The 22,555-nt window shown below is 44.5% G+C and overlaps 1 protein-coding gene across 3 annotated transcripts in view; it reads right to left on the bottom strand.

The window, feature by feature from the left end:
• Positions 1-22,555, bottom strand: part of LOC112224714 (CSC1-like protein 2) — a 93,823-nt gene that overhangs the window by 56,360 nt on the left and 14,908 nt on the right. For 2 of the 3 annotated variants that reach the window (XM_042305823.1, XM_042305825.1), the window contains exons 2-9: positions 17,111-17,400; positions 16,462-16,541; positions 15,604-15,642; positions 11,618-11,708; positions 8,833-8,870; positions 6,827-6,969; positions 4,682-4,733; positions 947-1,055 (exon numbers count right to left, since the gene is read on the bottom strand). In XM_042305823.1, coding sequence (XP_042161757.1) covers positions 947-1,055; positions 4,682-4,733; positions 6,827-6,969; positions 8,833-8,870; positions 11,618-11,708; positions 15,604-15,642; positions 16,462-16,541; positions 17,111-17,347 — 789 coding nt within the window. In that variant the 5' untranslated portion in view covers positions 17,348-17,400. The remainder of the gene's footprint in view (positions 1-946; positions 1,056-4,681; positions 4,734-6,826; positions 6,970-8,832; positions 8,871-11,617; positions 11,709-15,603; positions 15,643-16,461; positions 16,542-17,110; positions 17,401-22,555) is intronic. The other variant, XM_042305826.1, reaches the window with a different exon arrangement.

The following is a 22,555-nucleotide window of genomic DNA, read 5'->3' as shown; positions in this document are numbered from 1 at the left end:
TTTAGGAAATGGTACATCTACAGCCTGGTAGTGGAGGGGTATTTAGGAAATGGTACATCTACAGCCTGGTAGTGGAGGGGTATTTAGGAAATGGTACATCTACAGCCTGGTAGTGGAGGGGTATTTAGGAAATGGTACATCTACAGCCTGGTAGTGGAGGGGTATTTAGGAAATGGTACATCTACAGCCTGGTAGTGGAGGGGTATTTAGGAAATGGTACATCTACAGCCTGGTAGTGGAGGGGTATTTATTTAGGAAATGGTACATCTACAGCCTGGTAGTGGAGGGGTATTTAGGAAATGGTACATCTACAGCCTGGTAGTGGAGGGGTATTTAGGAAATGGTACATCTACAGCCTGGTAGTGGAGGGGTATTTAGGAAATGGTACATCTACAGCCTGGTAGTGGAGGGGTATTTAGGAAATGGTACATCTACAGCCTGGTAGTGGAGGGGTATTTAGGAAATGGTACATCTACAGCCTGGTAGTGGAGGGGTATTTAGGAAATGGTACATCTACAGCCTGGTAGTGGAGGGGTATTTAGGAAATGGTACATCTACAGCCTGGTAGTGGAGGGGTATTTAGGAAATGGTACATCTACAGCCTGGTAGTGGAGGGGTATTTAGGAAATGGTACATCTACAGCCTGGTAGTGGAGGGGTATTTAGGAAATGGTACATCTACAGCCTGGTAGTGGAGGGGTATTTAGGAAATGGTACATCTACAGCCTGGTAGTGGAGGGATATTTAGGAAATGGTACATCTACAGCCTGGTGTGTGTGGTGTGGTGTGTGTGTGTGTGTGTGTGTGAGGGGTATTTAGGAATACCACCCACCAGATCGTCCATCTCTGTAGTGCATCTTGGAAAGGTGTGTGTGTGTGTGTGTATTTGTGTGTGTGTGTGTGTGTGTGTGTGTGTGTGTGTGTGTGTGTGTGCTCATACCACCCACCAGATCGTCCTCTCTGTAGTGCATCTTGGAGGTGTGTCGTCTCATGCTGTACACGGTCAGCAACAGGTAGAGGAACGCAAAGGTGGTGTGGAGCCACAGCAGCATGTTACTGAGAGGGGGGGGGGCAGAAACAGACACACAGACAGTTAATCAGACAGACAGTTAGTCAGACAGACACACACAGATTAAAAGACAGTTAGTCAGACAGACAGACAGTTAGTCAGGCAGACATACAGACAGTTAGTCAGACATACAGACAGACAGCCAGTCAGACAGACAGACAGTTAGTCAGACAGACAGACAGTTAGTCAGACAGACAGACAGTTAGTCAGACAGACAGACAGTTAGTCAGACAGACAGACAGACAGACAGACAGTCAGACAGACATACAGTTAGTCAGACAGAGTCAGACAGACAGTTAGTCAGACAGACAGTTAGTCAGACAGACAGACAGACAGACAGTTAGTCCGACAGACATACAGTTAGTCAGACAGAGTCAGACAGACAGTTAGTCAGACAGACAGTTAGTCAGACAGACACAGATTAAAACACAGTTAGTCAGACATACAGCCAGACAGTTAGTCAGACAGACACAGTCAGTCAGACAGACAGACAGTCAGTCAGACAGAGAGACAGACAGTTAGTCAGACAGACAGACAGTTAGTCAGACAGACAGACAGTTAGTCAGACAGACAGACAGTTAGTCAGACAGACAAAGACAGTTAGTCAGACAGACAGAGTTAGTCAGACAGACAGAGTTAGTCAGACAGACACACACAGATTAAAACACAGTCAGTCAGACAGACATACAGACAGTTAGTCAGCCAGACAGACAGTTAGTCAGCCAGACAGACAGTTAGTCAGACAGACAGACAGTTAGTCAGACAGACAGACAGTTAGTCAGACAGACAGACAGTTAGTCAGCCAGACAGACACAGATTAAAACACAGTTAGTCAGGCAGACAGTCAGTCAGACAGACAGACAGTTAGTCAGACAGACAGTCAGTCAGACAGACACACAGATTAAAACACAGTTAGTCAGGCAGACATACAGACAGTTAGTCAGACAGACAGACAGTTAGTCAGACAGACAGTTAGTCAGACAGACAGACAGTTAGTCAGACAGACAGACAGTTAGTCAGACAGACAGACAGTTAGTCAGACAGACAGTCAGTCAGACAGACACACATATTAAAACACAGTTAGTCAGTCAGACAGACAGTTAGTCAGACAGACAGTTAGTCAGACAGACAGTTAGTCAGACAGACACACACAGATTAAAACACAGTCAGTCAGACAGACATACAGACAGTTAGTCAGACAGACAGACAGTTAGTCAGACAGACAGACAGTTAGTCAGACAGACAGACAGTTAGTCAGACAGACAGACAGTTAGTCAGACAGACAGACAGTTAGTCAGACAGACAGACAGTTAGTCAGACAGACAGACAGACAGTTAGTCAGACAGACAGACAGACAGTTAGTCAGACAGTCAGACAGACAGTTAGTCAGACAGACACACAGATTAAAACACAGTCAGTTAGTCAGACAGACAGACAGTCAGACAGTTAGTCAGACAGACAGTCAGTCAGACAGACACACAGATTAAAACACAGTTAGTCAGGCAGACATACAAACAGTTAGTCAGACAGACAGACAGTTAGTCAGACAGATAGACAGACAGACAGTTAGTCAGACAGACAGTCAGTCAGACAGACACACAGATTAAAACACAGTCAGTCAGACAAAACACAGTTAGTCAGACAGACAGTTAGTCAGACAGACAGACACACAGATTAAAACACAGTCAGTCAGGCAGACATACAGACAGTTAGTCAGACAGACAGACAGTTAGTCAGACTGACAGACAGTTAGTCAGACAGACAGACAGTTAGTCAGACAGACAGTTAGTCAGACAGACAGACAGTTAGTCAGACAGACAGACAGACACAGTTAGTCACAGACAGACAGACAGTTAGTCAGACAGACAGACAGTCAGACAGACAGTTAGTCAGACAGACACACACAGATTAAAACACAGTCAGTCAGACAGACATACAGACAGTTAGTCAGACAGACAGACAGTTAGTCAGACAGACAGACAGTTAGTCAGACAGACAGTCAGTCAGACAGACACACAGATTAAAACACAGTTAGTCAGGCAGACATACAGACAGTTAGTCAGACAGACAGACGGTTAGTCAGACAGACAGACAGAGTTAGTCAGACAGACAGACAGTTAGTCAGACAGACAGACAGTTAGTCAGACAGACACACACAGATTAAAACACAGTCAGTCAGACAGACATACAGACAGTTAGTCAGACAGACAGACAGTTAGTCAGCCAGACAGTCAGTCAGTCAGACACACAGATTAAAACACAGTTAGTCAGACAGACAGTTAGTCAGACAGACAGACAGTTAGTCAGACAGACAGATAGACAGTCAGACAGACAGACAGTCAGACACAGACAGTCAGACAGACATACAGACAGTTAGTCAGACAGACAGACAGTTAGTCAGACAGACAGTCAGTCAGACAGACACACACACAGATTAAAACACAGTTAGTCAGACAGACAGACAGACAGTTAGTCAGACAGACAGACAGTCAGACAGTTAGTCAGACAGACAGACAGTTAGTCAGACAGACAGACAGTCAGTCAGACAGACACACAGATTAAAACACAGTCAGTCAGGCAGACATACAGACAGTTAGTCAGACAGACAGACAGTTAGTCAGACAGACACAGATTAAAACACAGTCAGTCAGACAGACATACAGACAGTTAGTCAGACAGACAGACAGTTAGTCAGACAGACAGTCAGTCAGACAGACACACAGATTAAAACACAGTTAGTCAGACAGACAGACAGACAGTTAGTCAGACAGACAGACAGTCAGACAGACAGTTAGTCAGACAGACAGACAGTTAGTCAGACAGACAGACAGTTAGTCAGACAGACACACACAGATTAAAACACAGTCAGTCAGGCAGACAGACAGACAGTTAGTCAGACAGACAGACAGTCAGGCAGAAAGACAGACAGTTAGTCAGACAGGCAAACAGTTAGTCAGTCAGACAGGCAGACAGTTAGACATTCAGTCAGACAGACAGGCAGGCAGAAAGACAGACAGTTAGTCAGACAGGCAAACAGTTAGTCAGTCAGACAGTTAGTCAGTCAGACAGACAGACAGGCAGGCAGACATACAGGCAGTTAGTCAGACAGACAGACAGTTAGACAGACAGACAGGCAGACATACAGGCAGTCAGACAGACAGTTAGACAGACAGACAGGCAGAAAGACAGGCAGAAAGACAGGCAGAAAGACAGTTAGTCAGACAGGCAGGCAGACAGTTAGACAGGCAGGCAGGCAGAAAGACAGATAGGCAGACAGACAGGCAGAAAGACAGACAGTTAGTCAGACAGGCAGACAGTCACAGACAGACAGACAGTTAGACAGTCAGACAGGCAGGCAGAAAGACAGACAGGCAGAAAGACAGGCAGACAGAGTTAGTCAGACAGAGACAGACAGGCAAGCAGAAAGACACAGGCAGACAGACAGTTAGTCAGACAGGCAGACAGTTAGTCAGACAGGCAGACAGTTAGTCAGACAGACAGACAGACAGACAGACAGACAGACAGACAGACAGACAGACAGACAGACAGACAGACACCAACCATTCCTTCTGTAATTGCAACCTAAATAAAGCACTACTGTAGAATCACTCACTTGGCATCCAGATTGGCTAAAGTGGTGCGTCCAAAACTGTAGGCATCATTTTCTGTGTGGGGGAAAATGGTTAGGTCAGAGGGTAGAAACAGGAGAATAAGGGGACATTACGCTGTTGAATGTACGTTCTAGTTCATTATATTTCTATGGGTGGGTTATTGAATGTACTGTACGTTCTAGTTCATTATATTTCTATGGGTGGGTTATTGAATGTACTGTACGTTCTAGTTCATTATATTTCTATGGGTGGGTTATTGAATGTGAATGTACGTTCTAGTTCATTATATTTCTATGGGTGGGTTATTGAATGTACTGTACGTTCTAGTTCATTATATTTCTATGGGTGGGTTATTGAATGTGAATGTACGTTCTAGTTCATTATATTTCTATGGGTGGGTTATTGAATGTACTGTACGTTCTAGTTCATTATATTTCTATGGGTGGGTTTCAGCATCTTTGTCTTCAGATGAGGTTGTGGTGGTATCTGATTTTTATATGAAAGTGAGGAAATGAATCCACAAGGAGCTGATTCAATTCATGTGAGAATATATTTCAAATGGCTTCAGTCCAATCTACCCTGCATGACCACAGCTTTTTCTACACAGGAGAACATTGATAGTAATTAATGGTGGTTTGTCTATAATCTAATAACACCACTTCTAGAATTACCTCTAGGTCTTTATTTTATTAACACAAGGGCCTTGTGGTTAGTGTCCACCCTGAGATTGGAAGGTTGGGGGTTCAATCCCCGGTCAAGTCATAACAAAGACTAAAAAAAGAAAAATGGGACCCGATGCTCCTCTGCTTGGCATGAGAGGAGATTGATTGGGGGTACGGCCCTAAGATAGACTAGTGTCCTGTCCAGGGGGTGTACTGAGGAGATAGACTAGTGTCCTGTCCAGGGGGTGTACTGAGGAGATAGACTAGTGTCCTGTCCAGGGGGTGTACTGAGGAGATAGACTAGTGTCCTGTCCAGGGGGTGTACTGAGGAGATAGACTAGTGTCCTGTCCAGGGGTGTACTGAGGAGATAGACTAGTGTCCTGTCCAGGGGTGTACTGAGGAGATAGACTAGTGTCCTGTCCAGGGGGTGTACTGAGGAGATAGACTAGTGTCCTGTCCAGGGGGTGTACTGAGGAGATAGACTAGTGTCCTGTCCAGGGGGTGTACTGAGGAGATAGACTAGTGTCCTGTCCAGGGGGTACTGGTAGCTGCCTCACTACAGGAGATATAGACTAGTGTCCTGTCCAGGGGGTGTACTGAGTACATCAAGCTGCCTCACTACAGAAACAGGATATAGACTAGTGTCCTGTCCAGGGGGTGTACTGGTACATCAAGCTGCCTCACTACAGAAACAGGATATAGACTAGTGTCCTGTCCAGGGGGTGTACTGGTACATCAAGCTGCCTCACTACAGAAACAGGATATAGACTAGTGTCCTGTCCAGGGGGTGTACTGGTACATCAAGCTGCCTCACTACAGAAACAGGATATAGACTAGTGTCCTGTCCAGGGGGTGTCCTGTACATCAAGCTGTCTCCCTACAGAAAGAGGAGATATGTGAGCCCACAGGACAGGAGTCTGAGACTCACTTGTGTTAGCCTCCACTTTGATGCTTCACTTGACAAGATCAAATCAAATCTTATTGGTCACATACACATGGTTGGCAGATGTTAATGCGACTGTAGCGAAATGCTTGTAGATGGAAAATACAACGATATAACCCCTCGAGCCACCGAAGTTAAAATAGATACAATTCAAACTATAACTACAACCTCAAAGTCCTATACACCCAACAGATCTGAACTAAACAACCTCAAAGTCCGATACACCCAACAGATCTGAACTAAACAACCTCAAAGTCCGATACACCCAACAGATCTGAACTAAACAACCTCAAAGTCCTATACACCAAACAGATCTGAACTAAACAACCTCAAAGTCCTATACACCCAACAGATCTGAAATAAACAACTTCTGAAGTTTTATTTTTTTATTTAACTAGGCAAGACCGCCAGGGCCCTGATCAAAACAAGTGCACTACATGGAAAGGGGGTGGGGGCGCCATTTATGATGTCGTCATGGCCACCATCCCAGTGTTTGTCTCTCAGGTGTTTCCTGAAGTCCCGTCTCCTAAACCACACTCACCCAATAGATTTCCTGAGAAGTTGACGGGCAGGACGATGGCCACTGAGAGCACGCCCACCACCACCAGCAGACCAATGATGTGCCTCTGGAAGGAGAGGTAGTGCACAGCATCCTCCCCACACTTCTCCCTGATCTCCTCATCCCTAGAGAGAGAGCGAGAGAGACAGAGAGAGCGAGAGAGACAGAGAGAGCGAGAGAGACAGAGAGAGAGAGAGACAGACAGAGCATGTATTTTTTTTTATTGAATCTTTATTTAACCATGAAAGTCACTGAGACAGAGTATTTTATACAAGAACACAGTCAGAGATACTAACCAGGATCCAGCCATGCAGAGCTCTGAACACAGTCACTGACAGTTAAACTCACAAGACTAATTACAGCCTCATTTTAACTCTTGCTGCCCCCCCCCCACACACACACACACACACACACCACCTTGAGAACGACTGATATAGATTTTTTTTTAGGGCCGATGCCGATAATGATTTTTGTGGGTCAAGGAAGCCGATCGATGGATGATATTTTAGGCCGATATTCAATATCATTCAATATGTAAAGAGAATATAGAGAATATAAAATAACATCTATTGAATGCAAATAGGTTCAACGTAACGTCATGATTTTGTGATCATGGGAACAAAACTGAACAAAAATATAAAATGCAACCTGTAAAGTGTTGGTCCCATGTTTCATGAGCTGAAATAAAAGATCCCAGAAATGTTCCTTACACACAAAAAGCTGATTTCTCTCAAATTTGATGCACAAATTTGTTTAGATCCCTGTTAGTGAGCATTTCACCTTTGCCAAGATAATCCATCCACCTGACAGGTGTAGCATATCAAGAAGCTGATTAAACAGCATGGTCATTACACAAGTGCACCTTGTGTTGGGGACAATAAAAGCTCACTCTAAAATGTGCAGTTTTGTCAAACAACACCACAGATGTTTCAAGTTGAGGGAGCAGCAATTGGTATGCTGACTGCAGGAAGGTCCACCAATTAAATGTTAATTTCTCTACCATAAGCCGCCTCCAAGGTTGTATTAGATAAATTGGCTGTACGTCCAACCGGCCTCACAACAGCAGACCACGTGTATTGCGTTGCGTGGGTGAGCGGTTTGCTGATGTCAACGTTGTGGACAGAGTGCCCCATGGTGGAGGTGGGGTTATGGTTTGGGCAGGCATCGGACAATGAACACAATTGATTTTATCGATGGCAATTTGAATGCACAGAGGCAATTACGAGACCCTGAGGCCCATTGTCATCCGCCGCCATCACCTCATGTTTCAGCATGATAATGCACGGCACCATGTCGCAAGGACACAATTCCTGGAAGCTGAAAATGTCCCAGCTAGCTAGCATAGTAGATAATATGGCTAGCTACCATGGCCATTAGCTCCTAACTGATATGTTTATCTAGCCAGCTAGCTAGCATGGTAGCTAATATAACTAGCTACCATGGCCATTAGCTCCTAACTGATATGTTTATCTAGCCAGCTAGCTAGCATGGTAGCTAATATAACTAGCTACCATGGCCATTAGCTCCTAACTGATATGTTTATCTAGCCAGCTAGCTAGCATAGTAGATAATATGGCTAGCTACCTAACATCACAGATGAAAGAGTTTGTTATCGTAATCTTTGCTAACAGGTCACATAGCTGTCTGTTTAGCTAGCACGTCCACAACAAGCACTGGTAGTGAATTAGTAGTGAATTAATTACACTAAACTAATATTTGCAACAAGAGATCGATTTTGATCACTGTCTTAATTAATCTGTTTCTCAATTGTGCATCTTTCGGGTTGGAGAAGGAGCTAGTTTGCTGCGGATTTTCCCAGCTAGACATTCCTCAGTGAGTGGTGGCTGGCAGAGCAGCAGTTTTGCTAAGTAAAGGGACTATCAAAGGCTGATGGCCAATATCAGCCCGATATATTGGCTCAACTGATTATCGGTTGTTCTCTCTCTAACACATACTCACACACACAACCCACTGTATGGGAGACTCACTTTATCCGGAAGATGGCTGTTAACCAGGAGCAGAAGCCCTAGAGAGAGAAGAGATTAGGTTAGATCTGCCGTCAATTAGGTTAGACCTGCTGTAGATTAGATGAGGTTAGATGTGTCATAGATTAGATTTATTAAATCTGCCATAGGTTAGATCTGCCGTAGGTTAGAGTAGATCTGCCGTAGGTTAGGTTAGATCTGCTGTAGGTTAGACCAGGTCTATCGTAGGTTAGGATCAGATCAAATCCAATTGCATTTGTCACATACACATGGTTAGCAGATGTTAATGCGAGTGTAGCGAAATGCTTGTGCTTCTAGTTCTGACCATGCTGTAAAAACCAACAAGTAATCTAACCTAACAATTTCACAACAACTACCTTATACACACAAGTGTAAAGGAATGAATAAGAATATGTACATATAAATATATGGATGAGAGATGGCCGAACAGCATAGGCAAGATACAGTAGATGGTATCGAGTACAGTATATACATATGAGATGAGTATGTAAACAAAGTGGCATAGTTAAAGTGGCTAGTGATACATGTATTACATAAGGATGCAGTCGATGATATAGAGTACAGTATCAACGTATGCATATGAGATGAATAATGTAGGGTAAGTAACATTATATAAGGTAGCATTGTTTAAAGTGGCTAGTGATATATTTACATCATTTCCCATCAATTCCCATTATTAAAGTGGCTGGAGTTGAGTCAGTGTGTTGGCAGCAGCCACTCAATGTTAGTGGTGGCTGTTTAACAGTCTGATGGCCTTGAGATAGAAGCTGTTTTTCAGTCTCTCAGGCAGTGGCTCGTGTGGTTGTTGTCCTTGATGATCTTTATGGCCTTCCTGTGACATCAGGTGGTGTAGGTGTCCTGGAGGGCAGATAGTTTTCCCCCGGTGATGCGTTGTGCAGACCTCACTACCCTCTGGAGAGCCTTACGGTTGTGGGCGGAGCAGTTGCCGTACCAGGCGGTGATACAGCCTGACAGGATGCTCTCGACTGTACATTTGTAAACGTTTGTGAGTGTTTTTGGTGCCAGGCCAAATTTCTTCAGCCTCCTGAGGTTGAAGAGGCGCTGCTGCGCCATCGTCACAACGCCGTCTGTGTGGGTGGACCATTTCAGTTTGTCCGTGATGTGTATGCCGAGGAACTTAAAACTTACTACCCTCTCCACTACTGTCCCGTCGATGTGGATAGGGGGGTTCTCCTTCTGCTGTTTCCTGAAGTCCACGATCATCTCCTTTGTTTTGTTGACATTGAGTGAGGTTATTTTCCTGACACCACACTCCGAGGGCCCTCACCTCCTCCCTGTAGGCAGTCTCGTCGTTTTTGGTAATCAAGCCTACCACTGTAGTGTCGTCTGCAAACTTGATGATTGAGTTGGAGGCGTGCATGGCCACGCAGTCGTGGGTGAACAGGGAGTACAGGAGAGGGCTCAGAACGCACCCTTGTGGGGCCCCAGTGTTGAGGATCAGCGGGGTGGAGATGTTGTTACCTACCCTCACCACCTGGGGGCGGCCCGTCAGGAAGTCCAGGACCCAGTTGCACAGGGCGGGGTTGAGACCCAGGGTCTCGAGCCTGATGACGAGTTTGGAGGGTACTATGGTGTTAAATACTGAGCTGTAGTCAATGAACAGCATTCTTACATAGGTATTCCTCTGCAGTAGGTTAGGTTAGATCAGCAGAAGGTTAGGTTAGATCTGCAGAAGGTTAGGTTAGATCTGCAGAAGGTTAGATCTGCCGAAGGTTAGATCTGCCGAAGGTTAGATCTGCAGAAGGTTAGGTTAGATCTGCAGTAGGTTAGATCTGCAGAAGGTTAGGTTAGATCTGCAGAAGGTTAGGTTAGATCTGCAGAAGGTTAGGTTAGATGTGCAGAAGGTTAGGTTAGATGTGCAGAAGGTTAGGTTAGATCTGCAGAAGGTTAGGTTAGATCTGCAGAAGGTTAGGTTAGATCTGCAGAAGGTTAGGTTAGATCTGCAGAAGGTTAGGTTAGGTCTGCAGAAGGTTAGGTTAGATCTGCAGAAGGTTAGGTTAGATGTGCAGAAGGTTAGGTTAGATGTGCAGAAGGTTAGGTTAGATCTGCAGAAGGTTAGGTTAGATCTGCAGAAGGTTAGGTTAGATCTGCAGAAGGTTAGGTTAGGTCTGCAGAAGGTTAGGTTAAGGTCTGCCGTAGGTTAGGTTAGGTCTGCCGTAGGTTAGGTTAGGTCTGCCGTAGGTTAGGTCTGCCGTAGGTTGGGGTAAGGTCTGCCGTAGGTTGGGGTAAGGTCTGCCGTAGGTTGGGGTTAGGTCTGCCGTAGGTTTAAGGTCTGCCGTAGGTTTAGGTCTGCCGTAGGTTGGGGTAAGGTCTGCCGTAGGTTAGGGTAAGGTCTGCCGTAGGTTGGGGTAAGGTCTGCCGTAGGTTAGGTTAGGTCTGCCGTAGGTTAGGTTAGGTCTGGGGCGTCAGGTAGCCTAGTGGTTAGAGCGTTGGATTAATAACCGAAAAGGTTGCAGTTTCAAATCCCTGAGCTGACAATGTAAAAATTGTTAATTCTGCCCCTGAACAAGGCAGTTAACCCACTGTTCCTGACTTGCCTAGTTAAATAAAGGTTATAAAGATTTTTTTTTTTTAAAGATCACATTACTTTTCACAATGCAAATGGTTTGTGACTCTTCGATGGTGCTCCTCAAGAGCTTTTAACGGTGATTTGGTGGTCTCCAGAACCGACAAGGTTGGAAACCGATGCTCTAGCGTAGACGCTCCACACCCCATGACCCCAGTAAAAACAGGAAGTAGTACTTACGTTGTCTCTCTGCTCAAAGTCCACTGAGCTAGAGACAGAGGTCAGGCGTTCGTAGCGATCGGGAAGCTCTGACGTTATGGCAGACGCCACACTGCGCACACACACAATGTTAAAAGGATACAATTAGTATTAGCTTAGCATTAGCCTACGCTCCCCAAAAACAAACCTGATGGAGATCGCTTTAGCCAAGCATTAGCATAGCACAACACCAAAAAGTTAGGCTTTGATATCACCATTGTAGTACAGTATCAATGGTGTATTTATTTACAGAGTAGTTAGTTCACTGGCCACACATGTACTAGGCTCTGAAATGGTCTGGAGAGGCTGGTCCTGGGCTGTGTTCACACGGTTGCACCACTTACATTCCAATTCTGGAATTTCAGTTTATTTCCTGAATTGAATGTAATTGACCTGAGACAGAGTTGAGGTTTTAGTGGGGGGTAGGTCTACTCCTCATCGGTGCTGGGATTAGTTATTTGAAAAATATACATTACATTTACAGAACCAGTCAAACGTTTCAGAAACACCTACTCATTGGAGTGGCAAGGAGTGGAATGTTAGCTTAAAAATACTGGTACCCGCACTAGAGACAATCAATCCTCTCCTGGATGAAGATCCCTGATGCCCAAATTGTTTTGTGCATACTTTATACTTTAAAAAAAAATATTTAAATAGCGCACCTGTCCCGACTTCCGCCGAAGTTGGTCCCTCTCCTTGTTCGGGCGGCGTTCGGCGGTCGACTTCACCGGCTTTTTAACCATCGCTGATCCATTTTTAATTTTCCATTTGTTTTGTCTTTGTTTTCTACACACCTGGTTTCTATTCCCCAATTACATGTTCATTATTTAACCCTCTGTTTCCCCCATGTTGGTGTGCGTGTTTGTAATTTATGTTCTATGTTGATGGCTGCATATGACGGCTGGTATTTTGTTGCCGGGTTTTGTATTTATTCCCGTTTAGTTGTGGTATATTTCGTCGTGGTATATTTCGTCGTGGTATATTTTGTTGTGGTATATTTACTCCCGTTTAGTCGTGGTATATTTCGTGGTGGTATATTTCGTGGTGGTATTTTTGTCGTGGTATATTTCGTTGTGGTATATTTAGTCGTGGTATATTTCGTCGTGGTATATTTAGTCGTGGTATATATCGTTGTGGTATATTTACTCCCGTTTAGTCGTGGTATATTTAGTCGCTGTATATTTCGTCGCGGTATATTTCGTGCCGGTATATTTCGTCGTGGTATATTTCGTCGCGGTATATTTCGTCGCGGTATATTTAGTCGCTGTATATTTCGTCGTGGTATATTTCGTGCCGGTATATTTCGTCGTGGTATATTTCGTCGCGGTATATTTCGTCGTGGTATATTTCGTCGTGGTATATTTCGTGTATATTTCGTTTGTGGTATATTTCGTCGTGGTATATTTCGTCGTGGTATATTTCGTGCGGTCGTGGTATATTTCGTGCGGTATATTTAAATTGTGGTATATTTCGTGGCGGTATATTTCGTGGCGGTATATTTCGTCGGTGTATATTTCGTCGTGGTATATTTAGTCGCTGTATATTTCGTCGCGGTATATTTAGTCGCTGTATATTTCGTCGTGGTATATTTCGTGCCGGTATATTTCGTCGTGGTATATTTCGTGGCGGTATATTTCGTCGTGGTATATTTCGTCGCGGTATATTTCGTCGCGGTATATTTCGTCGCGGTATATTTCGTGTATTAAATACCTTGTCCACGCATCTCAACTCTCCTGCGCCCGACTCCTTTTCACCAGTTACTCAAAGCCTTGACCTCGTTCCAGGTCATAACGTACACAGAAACAGTTTGAACATCTGGATATAGCCTAACCATTTTACTTTGTGTTAAAATAAAATCTCAGTTTCACTCTTCAGAGGGAGCTTGGCGATTTGAAAAAGTCACCCATTATTTTACTCTGTCACTCATAAAAATAATCTACGTAGTAATTACGTAACGCCCCCCCCCCAACCCTCACACACCCCATCAGTGAGACAACAATGATCCAGAACAAACCTCTACAGCCCCATTCCATGCAGTTTGAGGATTCTAGAGATACACAAACGGTCTCTCTCTGTCAGAGCCCCCCAGCCTGTTAAAAGGCAGAATGCAGACGTGGGAGTGATCAGAGCGGGGTGGGGAAAAGTGAAAATGTTCGGCAGAGTGGTTTGGAATCATCTTTCTTATTGGTCTATTTTTTTAATGACTGCATGGTGATGTCACCATGGAAGGCCCAAACTACATCCCACCAAGACAGGCAGAAATTTCACCCGGTCTTTTCAAACAGCTCTTACACTAAAAAAGGACATTGTCAAAATGTTCACAATTTCACAGTGTTATTCCAACATCAGTGTGGAAATATATAGAAAACACAGAAAAATCTCATTTTTGACTGAAATAGGCCTTTAAGATGACAGATGCTAGTTAGAGAGAGAAGGTTATTCACAGACAAGGTTATTCACAGACAAGGTTATTCACAGACAAGGGTATTCACAGACAAGGGTATTCACAGACAAGGGTATTCACAGAGACAACATAACACCAGTGTGTAGTCATTAATACGCAGACTGAGAGCAGTGTATTTCAATCCTGGTCCTGTGCACCCAAAGGGATGTCCCTTTTTATTTCTGACCCCTGACCCTTGGCACTAACACAGCTGATGTAACTAATCAAAAATAACCCAACGACCAGGATTGAGAGAAACGCTGACAGAGGGATGTTAATCCAGGATAACGTTTCGCCTTTCAGATCACAATGAATATTGAGATCTCAATTACTACTGGGATCAATCATCTCAATTACAGCCTGGTCACAGAACTGTTTGTACAGTCTTGCCAAAGACCGTAAGCTTTAAACAAGTCCGCACAAACAGATCTGAGACCAGGCTATCTCCTTTAATGATTTAGAGTACTGGAAGAAATGGGTAACCTCTGCTCTGCTAAATGTCAGCCACCAAGCGTACAACAACATTAAAGGATGAATTCACCCAGAGGGACTCCAGGGGGGGGGTTACCTCAGAGTCATATCTAGTACAGAAATACAGAACCACCACAGACACACAGCTGATTGGTTGGAAGAGGTGGCTAGTAGCTAGTACAGAACCTCCACAGACACACAGCTGATTAGTTGGAAGAGGTGGCTAGTAGGTAGTACAGAACCTCCACAGACACACAGCTGATTGGTTTGGCTAGAAGAGTACAGTCCACAGACACACAGCTGATTGGTTGGAAGAGGTGGCTAGTAGGTAGTACAGAACCTCCACAGACACACAGCTGATTGGTAGGAAGAGGTGGCTAGTAGCTAGTACAGAACCTCCACAGACTGATACATACAGGAGCTGTAGGTAGGGATAACCAGTCAGGTGAGGTGTGTAGTTACTAGTTACCGTACCTCTCCACCCTGTAAACATCCTGCCTGCTGGGCGCCTCATGGGCTGCGCTCATACAGGAGGACAGGAAAGGCATGCTGCTTGTCAGAGAGTTTAACAACGGAACAGATTAGCATATAGAGCTGATTAGTTGGGGAGAGAGAGGACATCCAACAGCAGGGTTGAAACAGACAGAGACAGAGAGACACCAGAGACTCAGCAGCAAAGTTTTAAAAAACAGAGGAATGATGAGAAAGAAAAAAGAGGGAGAGAACAGGAGTGGCATGGAGGAGAAGAAAGCCTGGAGGGAGAGAAGGAAAGAGAAAACCCACACCGAGAGAGAGAGAGAGAGAGAGAGAGAGAGAGAGAGAGAGAGGGGGAGAGAGGCCAACCCAACCCACACCGAGAGAGAGAAAGAGAGAGAGAGGGAGAGAGAGGCCAACCCAACCCACACCGAGAGAGAGAAAGAGAGAGAGAGGGAGAGAGAGGCCAACCCAACCCAACCCACACCAGCCTAGGTAGGAAAGGAAGAGAGTTACTCCTAGAAGATAAGAGGGGTACGAAAGAGGAAGAGAAGCAGGGTGACGCGGTAACATTACATACTATTCCTGTTCGTCCAGACGGCTGTATCGCTGACTCCGTCTTCAGAGAGAAAACAAAAACAGAAAAACAATATGGCAGGGGGTCAGCTTGGTAGAGTCCTGGAGGAGAAACTAGTGATCGATGCAGTTAATCAGGGCCAATCACAGTTCAGTTGTCTCTACAGCAACAGAGGGCCTCTGCTGGGGTTTTACATAGTAGCTATATTACAAACATTTCCAAGCAGATTAATATACAGGCCATTAGCAAATTCCTTTAACCAAAGCCACTCAACTCATACATGCACACAGTTTTTACATATGGCTGGTCCTTGGAATTGAACCCACCGTTCTGGGGTTTCAGACGTCACGCTCTACCAAACTGAGCTAAAGAGGGTCACGAGCTTTGACGAGAGTACACATAATGTAGTCTTGAGTATTGTCTATATAACAACAGCATCATGAAGACCACAAATCCATAAAATGGCTGCTTATGTTTGGTTCATACTGAATTGAAAAAAGCATCAAACACAGATATACAGTAGACCTAGATGTTAAGTCAAAGGGGATTCACTATCTGGATATGAGATGACTTACAAGTATTGCAGGCATGCAGCAGGGGAAAACAATGTGCCCATCTATGGACCATCAACCTGGCTCTGAGAGTGGCGCAAAGAGTACTGTGTGGCATCAAAGCTGTGGGTTCAATTCCAACAGGGATCACATACTAAACATGTCTGTGTGTTCTTTCCCCGGTGTGTCTCAGCCTGTGTGACTTAGTTGGTAAGAGATTGTGGCGCTACCTGGCAACTCCTCAATGCCAAGGTGTTGGGTTCAATTCCTGCAGGGATCACATGGTAAAGATGACAGTGTAGTGGTTTACCTGTCTGCATCAGTGACCAGCGCCAAGCGGCCGTAGTCCCACGCTACCTTCCTCAAGATGGAGAACACAAACAGGAGTACCTAGGAAACACAAACACACACGTAAAAATAGGATAACTAGGAAGGCCACACACACACGTTAAAACAAACACACAAACTGACCACTTGTCAAAAGGTCATCCTTCATCTTCAATAGGGAGGGAGAGGTCCCAATGTACACAGAGAGGGGGGGTAGGAGCCTCACCATACATTAGGCAGGCTGGCTGCCTTCCCAATGTACACAGAGAGGGGGGTAGGAGCCTCACCATACATTAGGCTGGCTGCCTTCCCAAGCATGTTACTTTAGGGAAGTGAAATCCCTTCAGGGGTTGTTTTATGTCAGATCTAACCAATCACAGCTCCGTCTATATGAAGGAAAACATCAGATCTAACCAATCACAGCTCCGTCTATATGAAGGAAAACATCTAGACATGTCACAACATCAGCTGTACAACCCTGACTCTCGGTTTGTGTGTGTGGTATGCATGTGTGTGTGTGTGTGTGTGGGGGGGGGCCGAAGAAACCTTTCTGATTATCAGGTGAAAAATAAAGTTGTATTACACTGTATACTCATCTCTGTTTGACCTTTGAACTCTTGTGTTTGACTCACCAGGAAGCACATGAAGTCGAGTGCGAGGACGGTGGGCACCCCTCCGAAGGGCAGACCCTGAAGCACGGTGGATCGGATACGGGCGGTGTAGCAGTAGTCCCTGGAGGTCTCACCCCCACCGGAGGTGTTGCTCTGCTGGGTGGGGCAGTTACCAAGGACCCCTCCGGGACACATGGCCCCATGGACCCCCCCTTGGGCCCCCCACATCACCACACCCACCATCAGCAGTATAGACATGCTGAGGCTTCAGTTAAGATTCAGCTCCGAACTCACTGCAGCATCTTAAACACCTGGAGGAGAGAAGACCAGGGAATTTAGGCAATTCAGAGGTAGGTGATGATATTTGGGGTGGCAGGGTAGCCTAGTGGTTAGAGCGTTGGACTAGTAACCGAAAGGTTGCAAGTTCAAATCCCCGAGCTGACAAGGTACAAATCTGTTGTTCTGCCCCTGAACAGGCAGTTAACCCACTGTTCCCTAGGCCGTCATTGAAAATAAGAATTTGTTCTTAACTGACTTGCCTAGTAAAATAAGGGTAAAAATTTTTTTTAAATGGTCCAATTTCACACCTGTACAGGTGTGCCTTTTTATAATTGGACGCCTCTGCTAAGGAGGGTATCAGAAATACCGGTTATACTAGGTTATACTAGGATTGGGTGTTATCTAGACTTCCATACCGAGCCCGTGTCTTCCAGGGACAATTATTTTTATTTTTTATTACGTTTACTTAACAGAATGCTAACAAAATGCTAACAAGTACTAAGGAATTCCCATAGTAAATGCTAGGTAAATGCTAAGGAGCACATGATAATGATGTATTACTAGGACATGCAAGTAACTCAAAACACAGTTTGCAAAAAAATATATATATATTAGGCAGCAGGGATCTGACAGGGGATTGTGTCTGCTGCTGTTACCAAGAAGCTAGATCTTGCAAAGCCACTTCGCTAACATTAGCAAAAACCCAGCTAAAGAAAATGTAATTAGCCACAACTTAGATAGTTAACTTAATAGTTAAGATATATAGCTGTCAAAAATTAGTGAATTTCATACTTGGCCACCTCACTAAAGTTGCGCCGCAGGAATGACTGACCTCAAGAAGCTCCCGTTTTACCCGTTGTGCTCCTATTTAAATAAACAGACGTGATTGGCTCCTATTTAAATAAACAGACGTGATTGGCTCCTATTTAAATAAACAGACGTGATTGGCTCCTATTTAAATAAACAGACGTGATTGGCTCCTATTTAAATAAACAGCCGTGATTGGCTCCTATTTAAATAAACAGCCGTGATTGGCTCTATGTAAATAAACAGCCGTGATTGGCTCTATGTAAATAAACAGACGTGATTGGCTCCTATTTAAATAAACAGACAGGCTCTATGTAATAGATGTCTGAAAACACCTCCTCTCAGAAACAGTCTGAAAACATCTCCTCTCAGAAACAGTCTGAAAACATCTCTCAGAAACAGTCTGAAAACATCTCTCAGAAACAGTCTGAAAACATCTCTCAGAAACAGTCTGAAAACATCTCAGAAACAGTCTGAAAACATCTCAGAAACAGTCCGAAAACATCTCAGAAACAGTCTGAAAACACCTCCTCTCAGAAACAGTCTGAAAACATCTCTCAGAAACAGTCTGAAAACATCTCTCAGAAACAGTCTGAAGACATCTCTCAGAAACAGTCTGGAAGACATCTCTCAGAAACAGTCTGAAGACATCTTCAAAACAGTCTTAAAAGGGACCAGAAATACAAAACAGAATAATGTTCTGCCCCCTGAACAGGCAGTTTAGTTTGACAGTAATCATTTGCCTTAAGAAATTGCCTCTGTCTGTTCCCTAGGCCGTCATTGAAAATAAGTCATTTGTTCTTAACTCAGTAACTTGCCTAGTAAATTGGATGGTAAAATGTTTTTTTTTACCAAATGGTGGAGGGACAATTTCACACCTGTACAGGTGTGCCATTAGGACCTGATGGAGGGACAATAGCCTCTGCTACCAGGAGGGACCTGATGGAAATACCGGTTATACTAGGTTATACTAGGCCTGATTGGGTGTTATCTAGACTTCCATACCAGAGCCCGTGTCTTCCAGGGACAATTATTTTTATTTTTATTACGTTTAGGACCTTAACAGAATGCTAACAAAATGCTAACAAGTACTAAGGAATTCCCAGGCCAGTAAATGCTGGAGGTAAATGCTAAGGTAGCACATGATAATGATGTATTACTAGGACATGCAAGTAACTCAAAACACAGTTTGCAAAAAATACCAGGCCATATATATTAGGCAGCAGGGATCTGACAGGCCATTGTGTCTGCTGCTGTTACAAGAAGCTAGATCTTGCAAAGCCACTTGCTAACATTAGCAAAAACCCAGCTAAAGAAAATGTAATTAGCCACAACTTAGATAGTTAACTTAATAGTTAAGATATATAGCTGTCAAAAATAGAGTGAATTTCATACCAGGCCACCTCACTAAAGTTGCGCCGCAGGAATGACTGACCTCAAGAAGCTCCCGTTTTACCCGTTGTGCTCCTATTTAAATAAACAGAGCCCGTGATTGGCTCCTATTTAAATAAACAGACGTGATTGGCTCCTATTTAAATAAACAGGCCGTGATTGGCTCCTATTTAAATAAACACGTGATTGGCTCCTATTTAAATAAACAGCCGTGATTGGCTCCTATTTAAATAAACAGACATGATTGGCTCCTATTTAAATAAACAGACGTGATTGGCTCATATTTAAATAAACAGAATGATTGGCTCTTATTTAAATAAACTAAAACGTGATTGGCTCTATGTTAATAAAGTCTGAAAACATCTACTACTAATTAAACAGTTTTGACATCTCCTCAGGTCAGAAACAGTCGTTGGGGGAAGGGGTCAAAGATGAGAGCGAAGACTACAGTAGCTGAACAAGCTGTCTATGAGTGTTTGAGGGAGTTATTTGTTGGGGGAAGGGTCAAAAGACTCCTCTCATGTAAATAAGTCTGAAGACGTGTTTGATTTCTCCTATTTCAGAAACAGTCTGAAAACTCTCCTCTCAGAAACAGTCTGAAAACACCTCCTCTCAGAAACAGTCTGAAAACATCTCCTCTCAGAAACAGTCTGAAAACTCTCCTCTCAGAAACAGTCTGAAAACACCTCCTCTCAGAAACAGTCTGAAAACATCTCTCAGAAACAGTCTGAAAACATCTCTCAGAAACAGTCTGAAAGACATCTCTCAGAAACAGTCTGTTACCCAAACATCTCTCAGAAACAGTGCACTAAGAAAACATCTCAGAAACAGTCTTAAAAGGGACCTGGTCAGCAAACAGAATAATGTTGAAGATAGGCCTCCAACTAACATTAACATTTAGTTTGAAATAGGGTGCCATTTGGGCCTTCAGTAAGTTTCCTCTGCCTCGTGGGTTGTTCTGTCTCCCTCCGGAACAGAGACGGTTCCTGTTCCCAGGTTGAGGACTGTGGGGGACAATAGAAAGTACCAGGCCATTTGAGACTGATGGAGGGACAATAGAGCCCTGTACCAGGCCATTGAGACTGATGGAGGGACTAGAGCCCTGGGTACCAGGCCATTTTTTTAAATGGTCTTGTCTACCAGGCCATTAGGACCTGTGGAGACAATAGGTGAGTACCAGGCCTTCCTGATGGAGGGACAATAGTGACGTACCTCTCTGATGGAGGGACAATAGAAGTACCAGGTAGGACCTATACTAGAGACATTAGGACTTGGGGTCTTAGGACCTGATGGAGGGACAATAGAGCCCTGAGTCCGGGTCTGAGACTGATGAGGGACAACCCTCTATTTCTATTGTTTCTAGCAGACTCCCTCTGTCCTCTGTCCCAGATTCCTTGACCTAGGGACAAATGCTCCAAGTTCCAGGCCATTAGGACTGATGGAGGGACAATGCTAGGTTCTCTGTTAGCGTGAGCACATGATCCAGGATGTATTAATAGGGTTAGTGTTGGGACAATGAGCCCAGACCAGGCCATTGCAACTGTGGGGGTAATGTTGTGTTAGGCCATTAGGCCCTGATGGAGGGACAATAGAGCCCTGAGTACCAGGCCATTAGGACCTGATGGAGGGACATTAACCTAGTCTGAGTACCAGCCAGTCTGAGAAACCTGATGGAGTCTGGGACAATACAGCCCTGAGTACCAGGCCATTAGGACTTGGATGGCCGTTTGCTAGTTGGATACTACCAACACATGTCCAGGGTGCATAAAATTAGATTACCGTAAATGTATTGTGGTCATGACTGCAGAAGTGGTGGTAATACGGTTATCTCAACAGCCCTACATGTATCCATTAAGGCCAGATATTGTTTTCAACTACTCTTAACAGAGGACACAACTGTCGTAACATAATGAATACTAACCTAAAAACATGAATAATCTAATCTGGTACAGAACAAGATCAACTAAAATGTTATTGTGTCCTGTTATTAAAGTCAGATGTTACTACTATATTAATAGCATGGTTATGATGTCTATGTCACGCTTCTCATCTGAACAGTCAGATCAGGTCATCTCAAAACAAAAGCCTTTGTATTAACGTTGGGGGAAGGGGTCAAAAGATGAGAGCGAAGACTACAGTAGCTGAACAAGCTGTCTTGCAGAGTGTTTGAGGGATAGTTTATACATGGTAAATGGGTCAAAGGCTCCGGCAATGGTGTGGTTTAAGAAGAGAACATGTGGTCCAAGTGCACTACGTTACCCATAGGGCTCTGCTCTAAACTAGTGCACTACGTTACCCATAGGGCTCTGGTCAAAACTAGTGCACTACGTTACCCATAGGGCTCTGGTCTAAACTAGTGCACTACGTTACCCATAGGGCTCTGGTCAAAACTAGTGCACTACGTTACCCATAGGGCTCTGGTCAAAACTAGTGCACTACGTTACCCATAGGGCTCTGGTCTAAACTAGTGCACTACGTTACCGATAGGGCCTCTGGTCAAAACTAGTGCACTACGTTACCCATAGGCCTCTGGTCAAAACTAGCTATATAGAGAATAGGGTGCCATTTGGGACCCAGTCTTGTCTCCTCTCCGGGTTGAGACGGTGGGGTCTTGTCTCCTCTCCGGGTTGAGACGGTGGGGTCTTGTCTCCTCCCCTGGTTGAGACTGTGGGGTCTCGTCTCCTCTCCTGGTTGAGACTGTGGTGTCGCGTCTCCTCTCCGGGTTGAGACAGTGGGGTCTCGTCTCCTCTCCGGGTTGAGACTGTGAGTTCTATACCCTCTATTAATCTATTGTTCTCTAGCAGCCTCCCTCTGTCCTCTGTCCCTCTCGCCATTCCTTGACCTATCACCTCTCTCCCTCCCTCTCCGTTCCTTGCTCTCTCAACTCCCGGCCACTCTCTTTTTTCTCTGTTAGCGTGATGTCACAGCATTCCAGGAGGAGTATTAATGGGTTAGTGTTGGGACAGATGAGCAGAACAGCACTGGTAA

This window comes from Oncorhynchus tshawytscha, linkage group LG25, assembly GCF_018296145.1.
Source record: "Oncorhynchus tshawytscha isolate Ot180627B linkage group LG25, Otsh_v2.0, whole genome shotgun sequence".
NCBI classification, from domain to species: Eukaryota; Metazoa; Chordata; class Actinopteri; order Salmoniformes; family Salmonidae; genus Oncorhynchus; species Oncorhynchus tshawytscha.
The sequence above is the reverse complement of the archived record's forward strand: the minus strand, read 5'-3'. Positions and strand labels throughout refer to the sequence as shown.